Consider the following 18,589-nt stretch of genomic DNA (forward strand, 5'->3'; position numbering starts at 1 on the left):
AGTTCTCCCTGAAATTTTAATCTAAATAATACCACGGAGTAAAATTTAGGGGAAATGGGTAGGGGGTGCACACTACTGCACCACAAGCTCTCCAGGGTTAGTTCTAAGAAGCAGGACCCAAAAAAAACACACCCCAAAATAAAAAGTTCATATTTCCAAGTGCACAATGAGATACATTCAAGTGTATACTGGCAAGTAAGCTAAACAGGATCCAAACTGAGGAAAAGAAGTGTGTAGTAAACCAAGTTTCATAAACCAAGTTTTCTAGCAGCATTATCAGAGACCAATACAGGTGGCAGCAGCTGAGCCATAAGGTAGAACAACTTGATACATTACATGTTTGCATAGAAAATAGCAGCAATGATCTGAGATAAAAAAATTGAACACACAATTTAAAGCCAGTTTTGGGGTACATGTCATTGCACTGATAAAGCTTAGATACTGTTTTGTTGCCTATTCAGATTATACTGAAACTAGTAGTAAAAAATACAGACCGTTTCCTAACCCTGGTCATAAAGGAGTTTACGGAATTCCTGAGGCAATGCTTACATCATCACTGTATTTTGACTTGTGAATCACCACTGCTTTGGAAGGAACAGTGGATTCTGGCTTCCGGATGTTGAATTCAGGCTTTGGTCGATTCCGTTGCTGAAGATTTTTCCACTCATCTAACGTCATTTCTTGAACCACTTCTTCCATTGGCTGTCCTTCAGCAGCTCTAGAAGTTTACAGTTTTAAAGGAAAGAACATTAGCTTGCAACATTCCAGGATAAACAAGAACACTTATCTCCAAAGTAAGGATACTAAACAAAACATTTAGAATGTTTCTCACCAAATTACTGTCAATTTCACCTACTCCCACAGTAACTTCATTGACAGTTTTTTGTTAATGTAACTTATAGTATATATGTATGTAGTCTTTGAAATTAGTCAAATGAACAAATGCTGTCTGTAGCCTCTTGCATTAGTACTCATCCAGTCTCATCTTGAATTCAAGCACTTAGATTCTAGACAAAATCATTCTGCCTTTTGATCTGGCATATTCTTAAGCCTACAATTTAATAGTGGCTCTACCCTCTAGCAAATACAGTCACAGTAAAAAGAAAAGCACACAGAATTTTTAAAGCACCCCAATTGCATCATTTCATTGCCTTGTACTGCACAATGACATTATGAGATGAATTCATGTTTCAGTGTAGCTTTCAGTCATCAAAAATGATTATCATATGACGATCACATCATGGGATCTTCCAGGTAATCATTAACACTTCCTTTGTTAATTTCACAAGATGCTTCCTTGAATTTTTTTATCAGGTGTAGTAACGGACAAGCAGACAGTATTTATTACTTGGCAAAACTGGATTAATCCTAGTCAAATTTTCATTTGTCTCTAAGTACAATAATGAAATGTTCTAGAAAAACAAATGGAATATGTTAGAGGCTGCCTTGCATATTTTTGAACTGTAAAGACAGAAGGTTTTATGTCTGTAAGACACACAGAGGTAAGATACATAAGCAAAAAAAATCCTGTCTTCCACTAATCGCTGCTTGAGCACTCTTCTGCCACTTTTCTGCTGCTGATTATGACAGGAGAGCCCTGCCCAGGAGAGCAGCTTTTAGAACACTATAGCTGTACATTTAATGATACCTACAGAAAGGTATTTCCTACTAACCAGCATCACATACAGGGAGCAGAACTTCTTACATCACTGTAACTGTCTGCTGCATAAACAGGTCAAATACCATGAGCTACAGGAAAGTCCACACTGATTACTTGTCTCCAAGACACTTAAGAAACCATTTCTCCTGACATAGAAAACTGCCAGGCGTTACAGTAGCAGTCGGAGTTGATTAAATATTTCCCTAACAATGACTTTTCTGAAAAGTCCCTTCATTACAACCTGTCTAGTGGGAAAACAATAAATTTGGTTTTCCTCATTCAGTCATAGTTCCACAGTCCTACCAAATAATTACAATTTCCCCAATGTAAATATACAGTTTATTAGGTGCAAGTTGGATTTTTTTTTTATCATGGAAAGATGCAGAGTCAAATGACGATCAGTGACTGTGTGTATTCCGTTTTTAAAGTTATACAAGCAACCCATTGGAATATACACATTTTTGGGGACTGTTGTGTACATTATAGAGCTAGCCTATATAGAAACAGGCCTCATCCCTCTTCTTATGTGATTCTGCAGCAAAGCATTCATATTTCTTGCCAGTCAAAATAAAACAGTATTTTTCTAAACACACAGCATATGACTGGGAGAAGCGAAACTGTACACTAAGGCAGCCCTCAATTTTAGTTCTAGGATTAACAGAGCTATAAATTCACTTCACAGAAGAATAACAAATACAGAAGTCCTGTACAACATGCCTGCCCTCTGACATGCCTTTATGCCCTGTTATTTTGAAAATTCCAGCTTTATTAACCAGAAATTCAAGGTTAAAAGATTGATAAGCAGAACTCGTAGTTCCACGCTCATTACAATCTGGAACTGTATTAGAAGGACCTTTAGGGGGAAAAAAAAAAATAGTTTACTGAGTTACATAAAAAGGATACTGGTCAATGTTGGAGTCCAGGGCATTCCTCTGGATGCCCTGGGAGGCCACAGACCTGAGCAAGAGAGTTTGAGATCTGTTTAGGGGGGGTTGAAATCTGTACAAGGGGGTTTTGGAGCTGTACAGGGGGGTTGGAGACCCTGGCACGGAGCTCAGGTGGACACTGCCTTTGACTTCAGTCCATGGGAACAGCTTCCAACATTGAGGGAAGAATTACAAACCACAGAGATGTGAAAAAAGTAGTTTAGTTTGGTATAGGATGAAAAATGATGTAGTTTTGAGTTTTTAGAATATAGGTACATGCGGGACAAGATGGAGGACGTAGGGTGCTGCCCTTAGTTCTTCCTTCTTCTCCCCTGGCCTCCATCTCTTGGTGACAGTGGCACAAAGTAGTTTAAGGAGATTGGATTAAAGTAAAGTTGACCATTTTAGTATAGGTGATGGGTATTGGAATATAAGTATAAACAAGTGATATGTAACTTTCTGTATAAAGGGACTGCGACGTCCCACTGTGGGGGGAGTCGCCTCGTGTCCTAGCTGCTGTTCAGATCTCGGCTGGGCACGGAGAACATTTTAAGATATGAAACAATAAACAACACGAAATAGCAAGAGAACAAGACCTTGAGGACTCTGCTTCTTTCTTGCGACCTGGCTCAGGGCTTTCAGAGGGAAAAAAGACTTTTTACCATCTTTAAGCTCGGGTGAAGAGACCAAACATGACAGTGAAGGAAGCAGCTCCTTCTGGAAAAACACCAACAGATAATGTTGCATCTCGTAAGAGCACTAAGAACACATAGCACCCAAAACATTTCAGTTTGTTGTCCTCAAGAGTAAGAAGTCAGATAACTTTTGATCAATTACCTGAAGCTTCAGTTTTGGGAATAAGTGTTAGAAAAACAAGACTAGTGGTAAACACTCAGAGGAATTAAAGAGAAACATAACTAATAAAAGTGCCTCTACTAAACTGGTTTAATTTTTTCCTAAGTCACCAAATTATATATCTGAACTTTTTTTGCAGGAAGTCTTTTTTCCTCCTCTCCTTTCACCACATTACAGAGACAATGTTTCAGTCCTTGGCAAGAGCTGCAGAAAGATACATAACTGATAGCAAAAAGTACTGGAGAACTAGCTATCAATATTTCAATTTGCAAAAGAAAACCAAGAATGTGAGTGGGAGTTTTACCAGTGTAAAATAATATTTACTGCATTTTCTGTGGCACAAAGACTGCACTAAAGAAGGGCAATAGTGCAAGTATTCAAGAATACTGAATGGCTGACTATTCAGTGATACAAGATGCTAAAATGACCCAGTGATTTGAAAACAAGCAAACAAAACAATAATCACCAGAATGTCCCAAGAACAACTAGAAATACATACACTCAGGCAAAAGTATCAGCCACCCAAACACAGGAAGAACCACTAACAAGGCAGAAGCTCTGAAGGGACCCAACTCCCCAGACTGTGCAGGAGCACTGCAGTAAAGTATCTGTTCCTTCTTCAACAACATACTCTGTATGATAAGGAACCACATCAACAGTCTGGTTTGGAACAGATGTTATTGCTGGTAGGATGAAAAAACATCTCAACTGAATAATGTCTTCTGCATGGGAACAGGTGAGAAGTCACAACAGGACTGCAAGACAAGTCTAAAACACATGATGTACATGGGAAGTCTTTAAAGATGTGCAAAGGAAATATACATAATGCTAAAAAAAGTTTTGCATATCCATGACTTTAAGGCAAGACATCCAGGAGAAAAAAAAAAACTAACACAGCAGCTTCTATTTTCCTAAGTATTGGAAGGACCACCAGGGGACATTGAAATCTCCACTAGCAGAGTACATTAAAATCAACCAGAGAGGTATGAGAAGCAACAATTAAAATTGGTCATGCCTTGGGCCCGAAATTCCCCTTTCAGGTCTGAATTGCTATGACCATAAGATAATGTGAGGACATTTGACCACACAGCAAACTTGATCTCTCAAAAAGCAAATACAGCTATTACTTTTAAAAGTGCACATACATCAAAAACACCCATTTCCCAGTTCCAAAGGAAATACTTGTGGATTTACACTGCAAATATTTGGGTTTTTCAACTGCAAAATAGAGTTTTGGTCTTTCCTTCAAGGGACAGTTTTAACTGCTAGGTTATTAGCAGTACAAATTTGTTTTAGGATGTCAAGACTCCCAAGGGGAAACACCTATGAGTGAAGCACAGCAGCAGAAACCTGCATATCACATTTTGGACAGAAACTCAATTGTGGCAAGTTATTATGGGCACCAAGCCAGCATGGAAGTGCATCCTGTGCATTACTCTCTACCTTCTAACCTTACACAGTTGTAGTAACTGCTTGGTGTGCATTTTCATTAATCAAATTAATAAGCTCCTTGGCACACCAGCAATCATGCTTACAAAACACTGCCAGACAACTAAGCACAACCTCTGGACATGAAAAAACTGAATTCACAATGCAAGTTTATGATTCACAATGAGATCACTAAAAGAGAGCCTTCAGTAATGGCTCCTACTGCTTCAGTGTCTCCAATGCCTTACAATAACCCTTTAACTACACCTTGATTATTGTGCATACAGTAAAAAAAATACCTTTTCTTTTTACCAGAAGAAAGGCAAATGGAAAGGAATAGCATTTAGCTCAGCTATTCAGGTATTATTTTCATGTCATTAAAAATAATGACAGTAGGTCTCTCTCAGATCAGTTTTTGTATTATTCAGCTACACAAAGCAAATGCTTAGCCAGCTTTTATCAAGAAATCAATGACATGAAACTTTCCCACCAAACATTATTTACAAAAGCATTATAACCAGCCGTAGAAAAATTTAAAGTTAAACAAGGTAAGACCAAACAATTATACAAACTTACTGTGGAGGAAAAACCCTGAATCAAATATGAATCTCTGACTTGATCTATGAACAGCTTTATGTCACCATTAAACAACAAAAACAATAAACAACAAAACAAATAAGCGAATGAGATAAATACCTAAAAATTCTTGAAGATAAATTGTTAAAACTTCCTATTACATAACCAAAATGATACATAGTTCCACCAAAAAGGAAAACTATTATGTGAGAAAAAATGTTAAGAAAACCCTGCAAGATTAAATACAATCTCTACATATACCTTTAGGAAGAGGAATTGATTAGTCCATGTGTTGTACTGAATAAAACCAAAAAATCTAATTTGAATTGCTCAACACAAGTGTGTTACATTGTTTCGACAGTGAAGAAAAATTCAGCTGAAAGTAGCTGTGAGAAAATTTATGCTTCTGCACTACCTGTGTATTTTATACAGGGTTGAGGTTAGGTTTTGCTTTTGTAGCAAAAAAACCCACCATATTAGCATGCAGTTTGGGATTATATAACTAGAGATAAACATTGTTGAGATACTCAAGAAGATTTGAGGATATGGGAAAAAACAACTTGATCTATATTATACAAGTGTTAAAGAAGCTCTTACCCTGCAATACTCTGAAAACAGAAGCTCAGGAATGCAAAACAGAGTCCTAAAGACAAGACCACATAAGTTACAGAAGCCCATAGAACCTCTTTTCCAGAGTTGCATGGAAATTAGCCAGTACCACATCAGAAAGCTACACACCATCTGCATGCAGACAGGTTATTCCCAACTTCCAAGAGTACATTTTTTAACTTGTAATTTTAAATGGAAACACAACAAGAAAGAGAATGAGAGAAGAAACAAACCCAAGTCTTCAATCTCTTTCTCAGTGCAAGCACACAACTGCAATAAAGCAGTAGAAAATAAATGGTTTCCTTGCCGTCACTGCATTTTAGTGTCAAAATGAGAAAGACCCTAGGAGCAGCCCACACAAACACACAACACACGCTTTTAATATTGAGGCTAGCAAAAGCAGAAGGTAACCTAATTTGTGTTATCTGGACAGCAGGGACAACTAAGTATGTAAGAAGACCTTTAAATACATACTGAAGCCTGAACACCATGTCCTACAGCTTTTGCTTTTAAACATTAAAACAACCATTCCATCTTGTTGAGGTGTATGCCATACAACCGTCCCTAATGACCTAGGCACTATTCACACAATGTCTCCTGTTTTAAAATACATAGGTTCACCAAGTTGACACACCCCCAAAAGGTAAGTGCAGAGAGATTTATGTAACTCATGTTTTGTATATAGATTTGTAAGCCTTTGGGACAGTATTTATTGCACTGAAAGGAGTACACAGTGCAGAATTTTGTACTTGTAGGTTACTTGCTTTTTTGAATCATTTGAATTTCAGTGGACTATGCCTAAATTAATCTTAAAAAAAAAATACAAACAGGAGTAAAATCTCCAGAAAGGCTCCCAGTCTGACTGAATAGCTACTGATGTCTAAGAAAGATGAAAGAGTTAAAGATAAGTGGCAGATTCTGGCCAGAGGCCTTTTCCACTATATACACTTCTCATGCCTTAAGCTCTACAATGAACCGATATTGGGACAAATCTACAAAGAGATTGAATTGAAGTAGAAACAAGTACAAGTATGAAACAAGGTATCAGCAACTGACAAAATCAAAATTTTTAAAAAGTTGAATAACTGTTTTCATATATAGTTAATACAGTGTATTTTTGCCAGTGTACTTACACTGCCCAACTGCTTTAACTTAGCCTAGAAACATTTGTTCAGTAATAAATCATTCAAAGATAGATTTAGATTTCCCCATGTATATACACCTTTATAGCTATATATTAAAGCCTACTCTAAAATTAAAAGAATCAATGCTATATCAACTGAGCTTCTTACGAGGTTAAATAACCTGAGCATATAAAACAGGTTTTGTAGTCTAGTTAGCTTTATACTTAAGAAATGAGCCCATATCACTAATATCTGAAGCTGCTTCATGAGGTAAAAAAGGCTTCACAGCAACAGAAGAGGCTGACATACTACACTGACCGTCTTTCACTCATTAGGAGATTGGCGCCACATGCTATTTAATTATTTTTAAGTCTCGTACTTAGACAAGACTGTCCAGTTATTTTTCTTAAGCCAGTATTAATTTATTTGCTGTGACACTGATTAGAACGAAAGCCAGAAGACAAGGGGCATATTTCTATCTCAATTTCTCTATGTCTAAGGCTCACTGCATTTCCAGAAAGCTTTTCCAAGTTCTGCCATGGCCTCTCATGAATAGATGATATCTGCATGATATCAGTGATTGGTGAATACAAACTTAGAGTAGCTCAGTGTATTTTAAATTTGTTTTCTATGATTGCATGGGCACTTTGAATACCTGTTCTCAGAGAATGTCAAAAAGCATGGTAGTTTCTACAAATCAGACAAGTTAAAAATGTAAACCATATATAGCTCCTCCTTAAATTATCACCAAATCTTAGGAAGTTAAGCATCACTGTGCAATTAAATGCAATCTCCAACTATATAAATCAAGCTTCAGTCAGAATTAGGCACATATTTTCCCTACTCACTATGGGGAATAGAAGAGCAAGCACAATGGAACTGATAAAGGAGCCTGATCTCTTAAGCCTGATCGAGCAGAAATCATGGGACACATAAACACACAGATAGCTGCTTCCTGGTGAAAAAGTGACCAGGAAACATGTTGTGAAACGTTGTGATAAGATAATGGTACCAGGTGACATGTCATGAAGATTGTGTAACCAGTGGGAAATTGTTACCAAAACCAGAACCCTATATAAGCGCCATACAAGTAAAACCCTATATAAACACCTCGTATACTCAATAAAAGGGGATTCTGATCAGAACTCAGATGTCCCCATCTCTCAATTGCCAATACTCACAAATATAAGACAAAGCTTTTCTATTTTTAAATACATGCACTAGCAACTAGTACATTCACAGTTCATATTTCTAGTGTGCCCCGCACTGCAAGTGCATCAGTAAGAGTTAATTGTTTCCTTTGCATTCAGAAAGAATGAATATTTGTCTGACTGTACTTGCTCAGAGGCTCTCCTTCAGATGTCCCTGGCTGTTCAGGAGTTTCCACCGTTTCCTCCACAGATGCAGCCTGCTCCATCCCACTAAAACAATAAGCAAACAAACCAAAACAAAACTCACACAAAAAACCAAAACAAAACCACAGCCTTCATGAGTCACACTGGAAAAAAAGAAAATCAATACATTCCTTCTTTTACCAGAATTCCTGGGTAAGGAGAAAAAAAAATAAAAAGGAAAACTCTTTGATTGTAAGCAGAAAGATATATTAAGCGACTAGTTGAGCAACTAACAAAATGAGTAGTATTAGGAAAATTGTATTACAGTTTTGCAAATTTAGAATGTATCCATAAAACTCCAGAAAAGAGACTGGACTTCAGGCCGAGTAGCAGAGTTTGAATCTTAGAATCAGCATTTTGAAGCAATTCCATTAAATACCAGAGTCCCACTTACTTGACTGTTGAGAAAAGTAATAACTTACTTCCATTAAAGGACAACTCAGCTCCAGTCAAAAGATTCTGGCAGTCTTAAGTGAATAAGCATCATCATGCCTTTGCTTCAATTTAATCTCACTATCATGAAGGAGCCAAGTTAAAAAAACTGTAAAATTATATTAATTCCAACAACAGAAAGCGATGCTTGAAAAGCTCAAAATGGATATGAAACTGATGAAAATGGTGATCTAAAAGGCCACAGAAAATTATGATCTATGACGGGCACAATTATATGACATACCTCATATCATCTTTAATTGTTCTACAGTTCCAAGCTCCACCTCCACCTTTTTGTTATCTGCTTTCACTCCTCTAGAGAGGAAAGCAATTCTGAGTTTAAGAGGTTTTTCCTTTTTTTTTTTTTCTATGATCTCAAACTAAAATCAGTATTGACTTTTTTTGCCAGTCAACCTGGATAGCAGAAGGGAACTGAATACCTAAAAGACAGTACTGCAGTACTGACTATTATTTACTTGTATACCAAGTAAGAAACAGCACACAGAACACTTACGTTTTATCATTCGCACTTTGTCCTTCAGCTTCCCGTTTTCTTCTTTGGTCAAACCCATCAAAACTTCCATTTAATCCACCACCTCTTCCTCTACCTCTCATTCTGCCTCTTCCTCCACCACGACCTCTTATTGGTCTTTCATAGTCTAATCTTTCCACTGGTCTAAAAAGAAGATAATTAGTCAGAATTTTTTTTAATAGAACAGTTAACAAGAAGGAAAAAGAATCATATTATATTTGTGCAGTTGGGGGTCACATCAGTATATAACAGCTACTACACCATTTTTAGAGTGCACCTTTATACAGCACACACTACAGCTGTTTTGGCTTTGTCATTAAAAATGGACATAAAGTGAACTCTGGAGGAATTATTACAGCACACAGGAACAGAAAGATCAGCAGTTGTTAACACTGAAAACATTACAAAAATTAAAGAAAACATTATAAAACTGTCAAATCTTCACAACTTTATCACGCAATAGCTCCACCATCTAAACCCATATTTATATGAAACTGCTAAAAATTTCAGACAACTCGTTATCTGCTAAATATCAACTGTCATGGTATAAAGTAAGAACAGCCACATTCTGAAGCATTAAAGGTTTAGGAAGAATTTTCTAGTGCATATGAAGAATGGGAAATCAATATGCATTCACTGTCCAAGCATTAAATTCCAACTTGGAACCTCCCACATGTTCTGCAAAGCTCAGTATGTGAGCTCAGAAACTAACATTTTAAACATGCTACTGACTAGGGGGTACATTTTCAGATCTTTATGTTTTTCAGTTTTGCCTTACATTTCTAACATTCAACAAAAGTGTTCCAATTCAACCCCCAGGAAGATGAAACTACAGCTCTGGCAGGCATGAAGTAAGTAGTCCTGCAAAAAACCTGCACGCTAATAATGCACAGATCCTCTGTGAGGGACCTTAGTTTTCTCTGCAGGATACATACCGTTCCACTGAGAATTCCACTTGTCTTTGTGCTCCATAGGGACGGTATTCCCTGAAAGATGGTCTCCATTCAGTTTTCTCTTTTTTTCCCTCTGTGCCTCTGTTACTGAACCCTTGTTGTTCTCCCTGCCTGGGCGCTTGCTTTGGGCCTACACAAACACACGCAGAGATTACTGACAGCTCAATAGTAACACAATTGCAGTTACCAAACTGTTGACTGAAGTGAGCTGGCTACACCTCCAAACCCAAGTCCATCAAAATATTAAAAGTCCTTACAGTTAATGTTGGCAGACACTGTTTGAAAGACACATACTTGTCTTACGTTCTGTATTGATGAACTTGAAAAATACTATGGGTTTTGACACAGGTCAGAGATTTCCAGAAAAGACAGTGTAAAGAAAAATCTCATTTTGCTCACAAGTCACAGAAAAGGAGAACAGAAATGGTTTCCCTCATGTCTTCAAGGATCACAAAAGTATAGTACAGGATGAGGTGGAGAAGCTTCAATGGAAAAGACTAATTGAAAGATAGCAGCAGAAGCAATGAAGGTGAAGGAAAAGAAGGGCCCCTTACAGACAGGTGTTGATTGTGAAACAACACACCTCCTGCCAGATGAGCTCAATTTAGAAGTCTAAGCCTCCAGAAACTCTAAGTTCATGGCCACAGTATCAAACAACCAGCAGAGGGTCGCCTCCTCACACTGCTGTTCTATAGAGGAAAGCACCATCCAACAACACTTAAGGTCACTGAGTTCAGGTGGCAGAGACCCAAAGAGTAAGTAGAAAGATTTCAACTCCACTAATTCCAGAACATAAACATATTCTGGGATAAAACATATTTAAGCTTTTTTAGGGCTTTGATCAGCCATTGTTGGGGTCAAGGAGGATTGGGTTGGGCAGAATAAATGGAAATAAATTGTGAGTTATAATGGAATAAACTGAAGTTTTACACTCAACCTGTATATATCTAGCAGAAGATTAAGGTTCTTTATGTGCTTCCTTTCCCATTTTCCAAAATTCTGTTCTGTATCTGGGACCAAATTCTCCAGAAGAAAGAAAGCAAGCCTTTTCTCTGCTAGGCCTCTCTATTTAAACCAACGCCTTTTTCAGCCAATAGTGAAAGTCAGTCAAGCAAGGAACACGAAAATTGGTCTCAAACAAAACTGAGCTACTGTTTCCATAAGAAGTACCTGTGGAATGCTGAGCAAATTACTGAACTCAGGTTAGTGGACAAGTGACAGTCCTGGCTATTGTACCTCTGTTGCTAGAACATAGAAAAAAAAGGCTATTTTATGTCACAAATTAATTCATAGCCCCATAGAAATGGCCATATAAGATTCTGGATCAAAGCTTAGGTGGTGAGGATGAAGTCTAATACCATTTGTAGAGAGAAAGCTTCAAATAACTACCCACTTGGTGAGTAAGTGGCAAATAAAGCTTTCTGTTATGCAGTAAGAACAGTCATATTTGTACAGAGAAGATAGATTTATGTGTGGTGCAGAAGCAATTCCAGCTTTGCTTTTCTTTAAACTACACACCATATATTCCAGTAATTCTCTTTTCTCAAGGTTTAGAGTTACTTGATCCTTAGAGCACTGAGCACATTCACATTACCAAATCGATTTAATCTCTGGATAAAGGACAACTTTTGAAATCAGTTTCTGAGTAAACTTTTCAAATCAGGACATTTTAACACAAAATTATAAAAGATTCAGAATTATACATGCTATTGGGAAACATCTGCTTTACACAAATCTCAACTACACTACCAACTATGTAAGTGTTAATTCTAAATTGGAATCTTACTGCGGAAAAAATGACTACTAGTTTCTGACCTCATTTTTGTTATTTTGTTTGGATCTGAATGCACAACTATGCATAGAAGACTATGGTGTTACTAATTTTTGATCCTCTCACTGGCTATCAGAAGCATTCTAAAAAGATTCCTTTGGCAAGAAGGCAGTAAGTAGTCAGAAACACCCATCCCTACATACTTAGTATTAACCTCAATTGCATATTCAAAGAGCTCCTTGGAACTCACAAAACAATGCCAAAAAAAAGAAGATGCAGAAGTCATTTTAAAAAGACTGTCTAATTCTATTACCCAGTACCACTCAGAAGTACTTCAAAACAAGTTTTCTTGCCAGAGATGTCAGTGTATTACATGTCAGCAGCACTGAGCATACTGAATGGAGCCATCTGTTCTACTCCAATTTCAGTGCAATGCTATTCCACTTTGATTCTAACACATGGCTTCATTTACTGCAGACAGACTTAAAACACTAGAAAGACTATTTTATCAGGTAGTAAGTGCCACAAAAACATCTTTAATTGGTTTGACAGACATGAAGTAGTGGACAGCAAAACTGTGGTGGATGCAGCACCTGTATATCTCTAGTAGGACAAGTCACCCTCAGGGCAGAAGTTTGTGTGACCTGCTTGTGAATCAGTTCAAAAAAACAGCCCAAATTTCAGCTCTGCATGTAAGCGCAAACCAAACTAGAGCTTGGCATCAGTGACAGTATAAGCTATGCAATTCTAATCCTCTGCCACATGTATGTCCTAACACAGACTCAGTTTAATGTACAGAGCTCAAGGGCCGTCTACCCTTCGGAGGACAAAAAATCAAGGCCACAAAATCAAGACAAAACATGAACCATCTTGCATATCACTGACATAATAACTTAAAAGAACTGGTGTACACTTTGAATGCTTGCTTGATAACTACCTCTCCAAGCACACCCCAATTTTGTCTGCTGGCTTGTATATATAGTCTGGTATGCAGGTTTTCTTCAAAACCACAAAAAAAGAAAAAAAAAAAAGCAAAAAAAAAAAGCTTTGGAGTTCTGTGAGTCATTTACTTGAGGCCTTACAAATATAATCCTAGAAACCAAGGATCACTCTTTCCTAGTGTACCCTCTCTGTAAAGTGGTTTTCCTGTGTCTTAAAATTACATCTGTAATCTGTATTCACCTGGATGTGTCCCACCATTCTCCACTTCACCAGTTTCCCTGGATTGTTAGTGCACCAGCCCAATCTGTTGGCTAAGCTGCCTATCACTTTACTTTTTAAACCGAGAAATCGGAAAAGAAATCTGATGTGTAAAGTGTTTCATAAGACCTAGTTGTTTTTTTTTTTTCCCAGAAGAAGCAGCTGAGCTATTATTATTAAAGGGAAAGAATCAGTAAATACTAAAACTGCCAGGTACTAGAACTAGACAGTGCTAAAGGAAAAAAGCTCAGTTTAATGAGACATAGTGAAAACTATTTACGTATGTTTGCTCTGTATGATTTAGAGTTTTAACATTCACCACAATAATGTTTCACTGTTAGTTTTGCTAACACTGCAGCACTTAGATAAGTAGACTTTCTAGAGAAATGTTTTTAATAAAATGTACACAGAACTTGCAACTGGAAAAGCAGAACCTGAATTTTTATAACCTGCATTGCTTGGTTTCCCAGACACTGGATATCAATGTATCAACAGACAGATATAAAACAACGCAGCAAAATCTAGCTGCCTTTCCAGCGTGGCCGTCCAGCCCTGTGCAAGTTTCTCTATCCATATAATCTATCCTCAAACAAGTACGACTTTTGCTTGGAAAGAGGTATCTCTCAGTTTTGTGGCGCTTCGCTGTCCTGTACTGAGAGAGTATGCTCCCACCTCTTTTAAATATTTTGTTTTAAAACAATTGTTCGTAGAAAGCCTTGACTTCAGACAAACACCACAAGGAGCCCAGCCTGCAACTGCTATCAGTGACTATAAACTAAAGTAGAAACCTTGCTGTTTCTCCAAATCCCTACTGCAAGGAACATTAGGATGTGACAGTGGCAGCGGGCATGCAATACACAAGCTGAGAGAGGTAACTGCTTGCAAAGAGCAAATGGGAAAAAGAGTGTTTGTGAAAGGGTCACATTGACAGAAGACTCCCCAGCATAAAAAGAGACTTCTTGCAGACCTCAAATACAGAATTACATTTGTTGCCTGAATGGATAGACCTAATCATTATGGGAAGCAGTGTGGTCACAAAAAGCTTACAAAAGGAGCTAAAAATACCAGAATTGTTGAAAACCACAAAGCAGTGGAGTAAAATCAGCATTGATGTAGAACTGACACCTTGGGTTTAATCCATAAATAAGACCAAAAACAAACAAACAAACAAAAAAAACCCACAAAATAAAAGACACCCAAATAAACAAAATATCAAAACAACAACAAAAACCAACAACCACTCCCCCCTCCAGATTTGAAAGACTATTCTTCTGCCCAGGATACTTCAGAAGGACAAAGCAGGTCCAAGGCTATGCAGAAATACCTTCACCAAACAAAGCAACAAAGAAAAAACTGTGAGGAATTTTTTAGGCACAGTAGAGTACTGAAGACCCCAACTACCAGGGCTAGGGCAGTTAAGTAAACCACTGAAAAAAGTTATCAAGGCAGAGGAAATGGAATCCAAGTCTGGAGAAAGAGAGGATATTCCAAGCTGTAAAAGGAGTATTGGTTATAGGTCACATAACTATGTGTGTAACACAAAGCAGAACTGATTCTTAAATAACATGATAGACAAACATTGTCCCCTCAAAACATAAATTGTTCTGAATTTGAAATCATTAATTTAATAACTATTACTTTAAAAGGATGTCATGTTTTGAATTCAGCAACTCTACTATTTGTTCCTTCCAACACTGAGCCACCTCATGATTGCTATGAGGTGTTCCACTCCAGCCAGAGATGGAGAGATTTGTAAAATCAGCCTCTAGAGACCTTAGATCTTAAAACTATTCACCAATGGATCTTCATACTATGTAAAGAGAAAACAACACAGAGGTTATGCATTGCTGAGAAACTCTGAGGCACTTGAAATGGAACCTCTACAATCCTTGCTGACGACCCAAGAGGCCAAATTAATTGAATTAGCAAAAGGAGCCTTGTGATGACATGACCAGCAAGCACCACTATTTACACCACATCTAAATAAGCTTTTGGAGTGTGTCTTGCAATGAGAATCTTATGGAAAAAATGAGAGTCCCTTGCTTCAGCAGAAAATAATATTTCTGATGGATTTTAAATCCAGATTCTATTCTGGTAGCTATTAAGCTTTGAAGGGAAAATCCTGTTGTACATTCTCAAGCTCATACAAAAGGCTTAAACAATTTGCAAAAAACAGAATACAATAATAAAATAACTCAAACCTGTAGTCAGACAGGTTTATAATGGCCTGAAGCTTAGGAGAAGTATACTTCGGGGTATTATGCAATGTTGGGAAATAGCCCTTGCTAACATCTAAGACTGTCATAGTGTTTGGCAAACAATTAATCCAGGACCAGCCTCACAGAGATCAGTGGCTGACCCAATGTCTTAAATAAATGCAAAAAAGCTTTGAGGAAAAGAAAAGTATGCTGAAGTATTAATTAGGTATTGTCTTGGTTTGGGAAGACAGGTATCTGCCAGGTAAAAGCTGGAGGGTTTTTTGGAATGGAGAGTGTAAACTACTCTCCTTTTTTCCAATTATAAATTTACAATCAGAGGCTCTTAGGCAAAGATTTGGAAATAGGAATAGCAGTTCTTTACTAGTATGTATTACAAAGCAAACAAAACAAAACAAAACAAAACAAAAAAACCAAACCCAAAACCAAAACCAAAAAAAAAAAAAAAAAACAAAAAAACAACTTCAGCATTAATAACAAAAGAAAACAGTACCAAGAACCTTGAGGGCTTTGTTTCACAAAACCCAGGGCAGTTTGATCTCCGTGCCCCTGCAGGATCCTCAGAGTGCCAAGCTGAAACAGTGGAAAGTCCCGGGCTGGTAGCTGGGATGGCAGGGTGTCCCAGCAGCACAGGGGGTGCAGGGTCACACTGTAGCAAGAGGAGCAGCGCCGAAGAAGCCGAAGATGAGGCAGGGCTGGCCCAGCTCCCACAGGTGGCAGTGAAGGCTCAGGATTCAGGCCGAACCGGTGATAGTAGATTTCTCAGGACTGGATCCCTTTGGCCACAGTGAAACTTTTCCAGCCAGCAACAGCCCAGCCGTTCTCTCTCCCCGAATGCCGAATGCCGGAAAAAAGAACAGCCCGACAGCCTGCAGCTGCCTCAAGCTCTGTCCTTTATCTGTGTTATCTCCCCCTTCAAACTTTGTCCACTTCTTTGTTTCGGTTAAGTACTCGTAAGTATCCAACTCTTGGTCTCCTTGGTAACTTATGGGGAAAAAATTCTTTAGAGAAAGAAGGAACAAACCTAACCCCCAACATTATCCACCCTGAATTTTTTTCCCATACTAACATATTACAGTGAGTTTCAATGGTTAAAATATATATATATATATATATATATACATGCAAATATGGATACAGACACATTGCCATGGGTAGTTCACTCTACAACAAGGTCTCCTTGAGGTATGCATCAGGTCTTTTTATCCTTTTGCATCACCTACCAGGTGCAACCTGGTCCCTGAGTGAAGACAACCCCATGGATGGGATTGTCTTTGCTGAAGGCAGGATTAATCCAAACAGTTTTTCTCAGCATACTTCTCAAGTGTACCACTGGAACTTTATCTTCATCTGTCGTTTGCAAGGGCTCAGATTAAGCAGGACCTGCTCGGTTGGTGGAACCTCGAGTGTTCACCAACCATGCAGCCTTTGCTAAATTAATATCCCAGTTCTTGAAAGTTTCTCTACTCAGCGCCTTTAAGGTAGTTTTAAGCAGGCCATTGCACCGTTCAACTTTTCTGGCCGCTGGTGCATGATAAGGAATATGGTACACCCACTCAGTGCCATGTTCTCTAGCCCAGGTGCTTATAAGACCATTCTTGAAATGGGTCCCATTGTCCGACTCGATTCTCTCAGGGGTGCCATGTCTCCACGGGACTTGTTTTTCCAGGCCCAGGATGGTGTTCCGGGCAGTAGCATGAGGCACAGGGTAGGTCTCCAACCATCCAGTGGTGGCTTCCACTATGGTTAGCACATAACGCTTGCCCTGGTGGGTTTGGGGAAGGGTGATGTAGTCAATCTGCCAGGCTTCTCCATATTTCTATTTGGACCACCGCCCACCATACCATAAGGGCTTCACCCGCTTGGCTTGCTTGATTGCAGCACACGTCTCACAGTCATGGATAACCTGAGAAATACTGTTCATGGTTAAATCCACCCCTCGGTCTTGGGCCCACTTATAGGTGGCATCTCTGCCCTGATGACTCAAGGCATCATGGGCCCACTGAGCTAGGAACAACTCTCCCTTGTGTTGCCAATCTAAATCTATCTTTGACACTTCTATTTTGGCAGCCTGATCTACTTGCTCATTGTTCCGGTGCTCCTCATTAGCTCGACTCTTGGGAACATGGGCATCTACATGGTGGACTTTCACAGGTAACTTTTCTACGTGAGTGGCGGTGTCTTTCTATTCATCAGCAGCCCAGATTGGTTTTCCCCTACGCTGCTAGTTGGTCTTTTTCTACTTTTCCAGCTAACCCTACAGAACATTGGCTACCATCCATGAATCAGTGTAGAGGTAGAGCTTTGGCCACTTCTCTCTTTCAGCAATGTCAAGGGCTAATTGAACAGCTTTGAGTTCAGCAAGTTGACTTGATCTCCCTTCTCTTTCAGTGGCTTCTGCAACCTGTCGTGTGGGGCTCCATACGGCTGCTTTGCACTTACGGCTCATTCCCACGATGCGACAGGAACCGTCAGTGAAAAGAGCGTAGTGTGTTTCTTCTGCTGGCAGTTGGTTGTACGGAGGAGCTTCTTCAGCCCGTATCACTCGTTTCTGCTCCTCTTTGTCCGTGAGACTAAAGTTTTCTCCTTCCGGCCAGTTTGTAATTATCTCCAAAATCCCAGGGCGATTTGGGTTTCCAATATGGGCGCGCTGTGTGATGAGGGCAGTCCATTTGCTCCATGTGGCGTTGGTGGCATGGTGGGTGGAGGGAGCCTTTCCTTTAAACATCTACCCCAGCACTGGTAGTTGGGGTGCCAAGAGGAGTTGTGCTTCTGTGCTAATCACTTCTGAGGTGGCTTGAACTCCTTCATAGGCGGCCAAGATCTCCTTCTCTATGGGAGTGTAGTTGACTTCAGATCTTCTGTAACTTCAACTCCAGAATCCCAGTGGTTGGCCTCGAGTCTCCTCAGGCA

At 38.9% G+C, this 18,589-nt stretch overlaps 1 protein-coding gene across 2 annotated transcripts in view; it reads right to left on the bottom strand.

The window, feature by feature from the left end:
- Window positions 1-18,589, bottom strand: part of HABP4 (hyaluronan binding protein 4) — a 38,151-nt gene that overhangs the window by 2,727 nt on the left and 16,835 nt on the right. For both annotated transcript variants that reach the window (XM_066181689.1, XM_066181688.1), the window contains exons 2-5: window positions 10,472-10,619; window positions 9,519-9,680; window positions 8,516-8,599; window positions 550-718 (exon numbers count right to left, since the gene is read on the bottom strand). In XM_066181689.1, the coding sequence (XP_066037786.1) occupies window positions 550-718; window positions 8,516-8,599; window positions 9,519-9,680; window positions 10,472-10,619 (563 nt within the window). The remainder of the gene's footprint in view (window positions 1-549; window positions 719-8,515; window positions 8,600-9,518; window positions 9,681-10,471; window positions 10,620-18,589) is intronic.

This window comes from Chamaea fasciata, unplaced genomic scaffold (assembly GCF_029207755.1).
Source record: "Chamaea fasciata isolate MVZ Bird 193981 ecotype frontalis unplaced genomic scaffold, bChaFas1.0.hap1 SCAF_4, whole genome shotgun sequence".
In the NCBI taxonomy this organism is placed as follows: domain Eukaryota; kingdom Metazoa; phylum Chordata; class Aves; order Passeriformes; family Sylviidae; genus Chamaea; species Chamaea fasciata.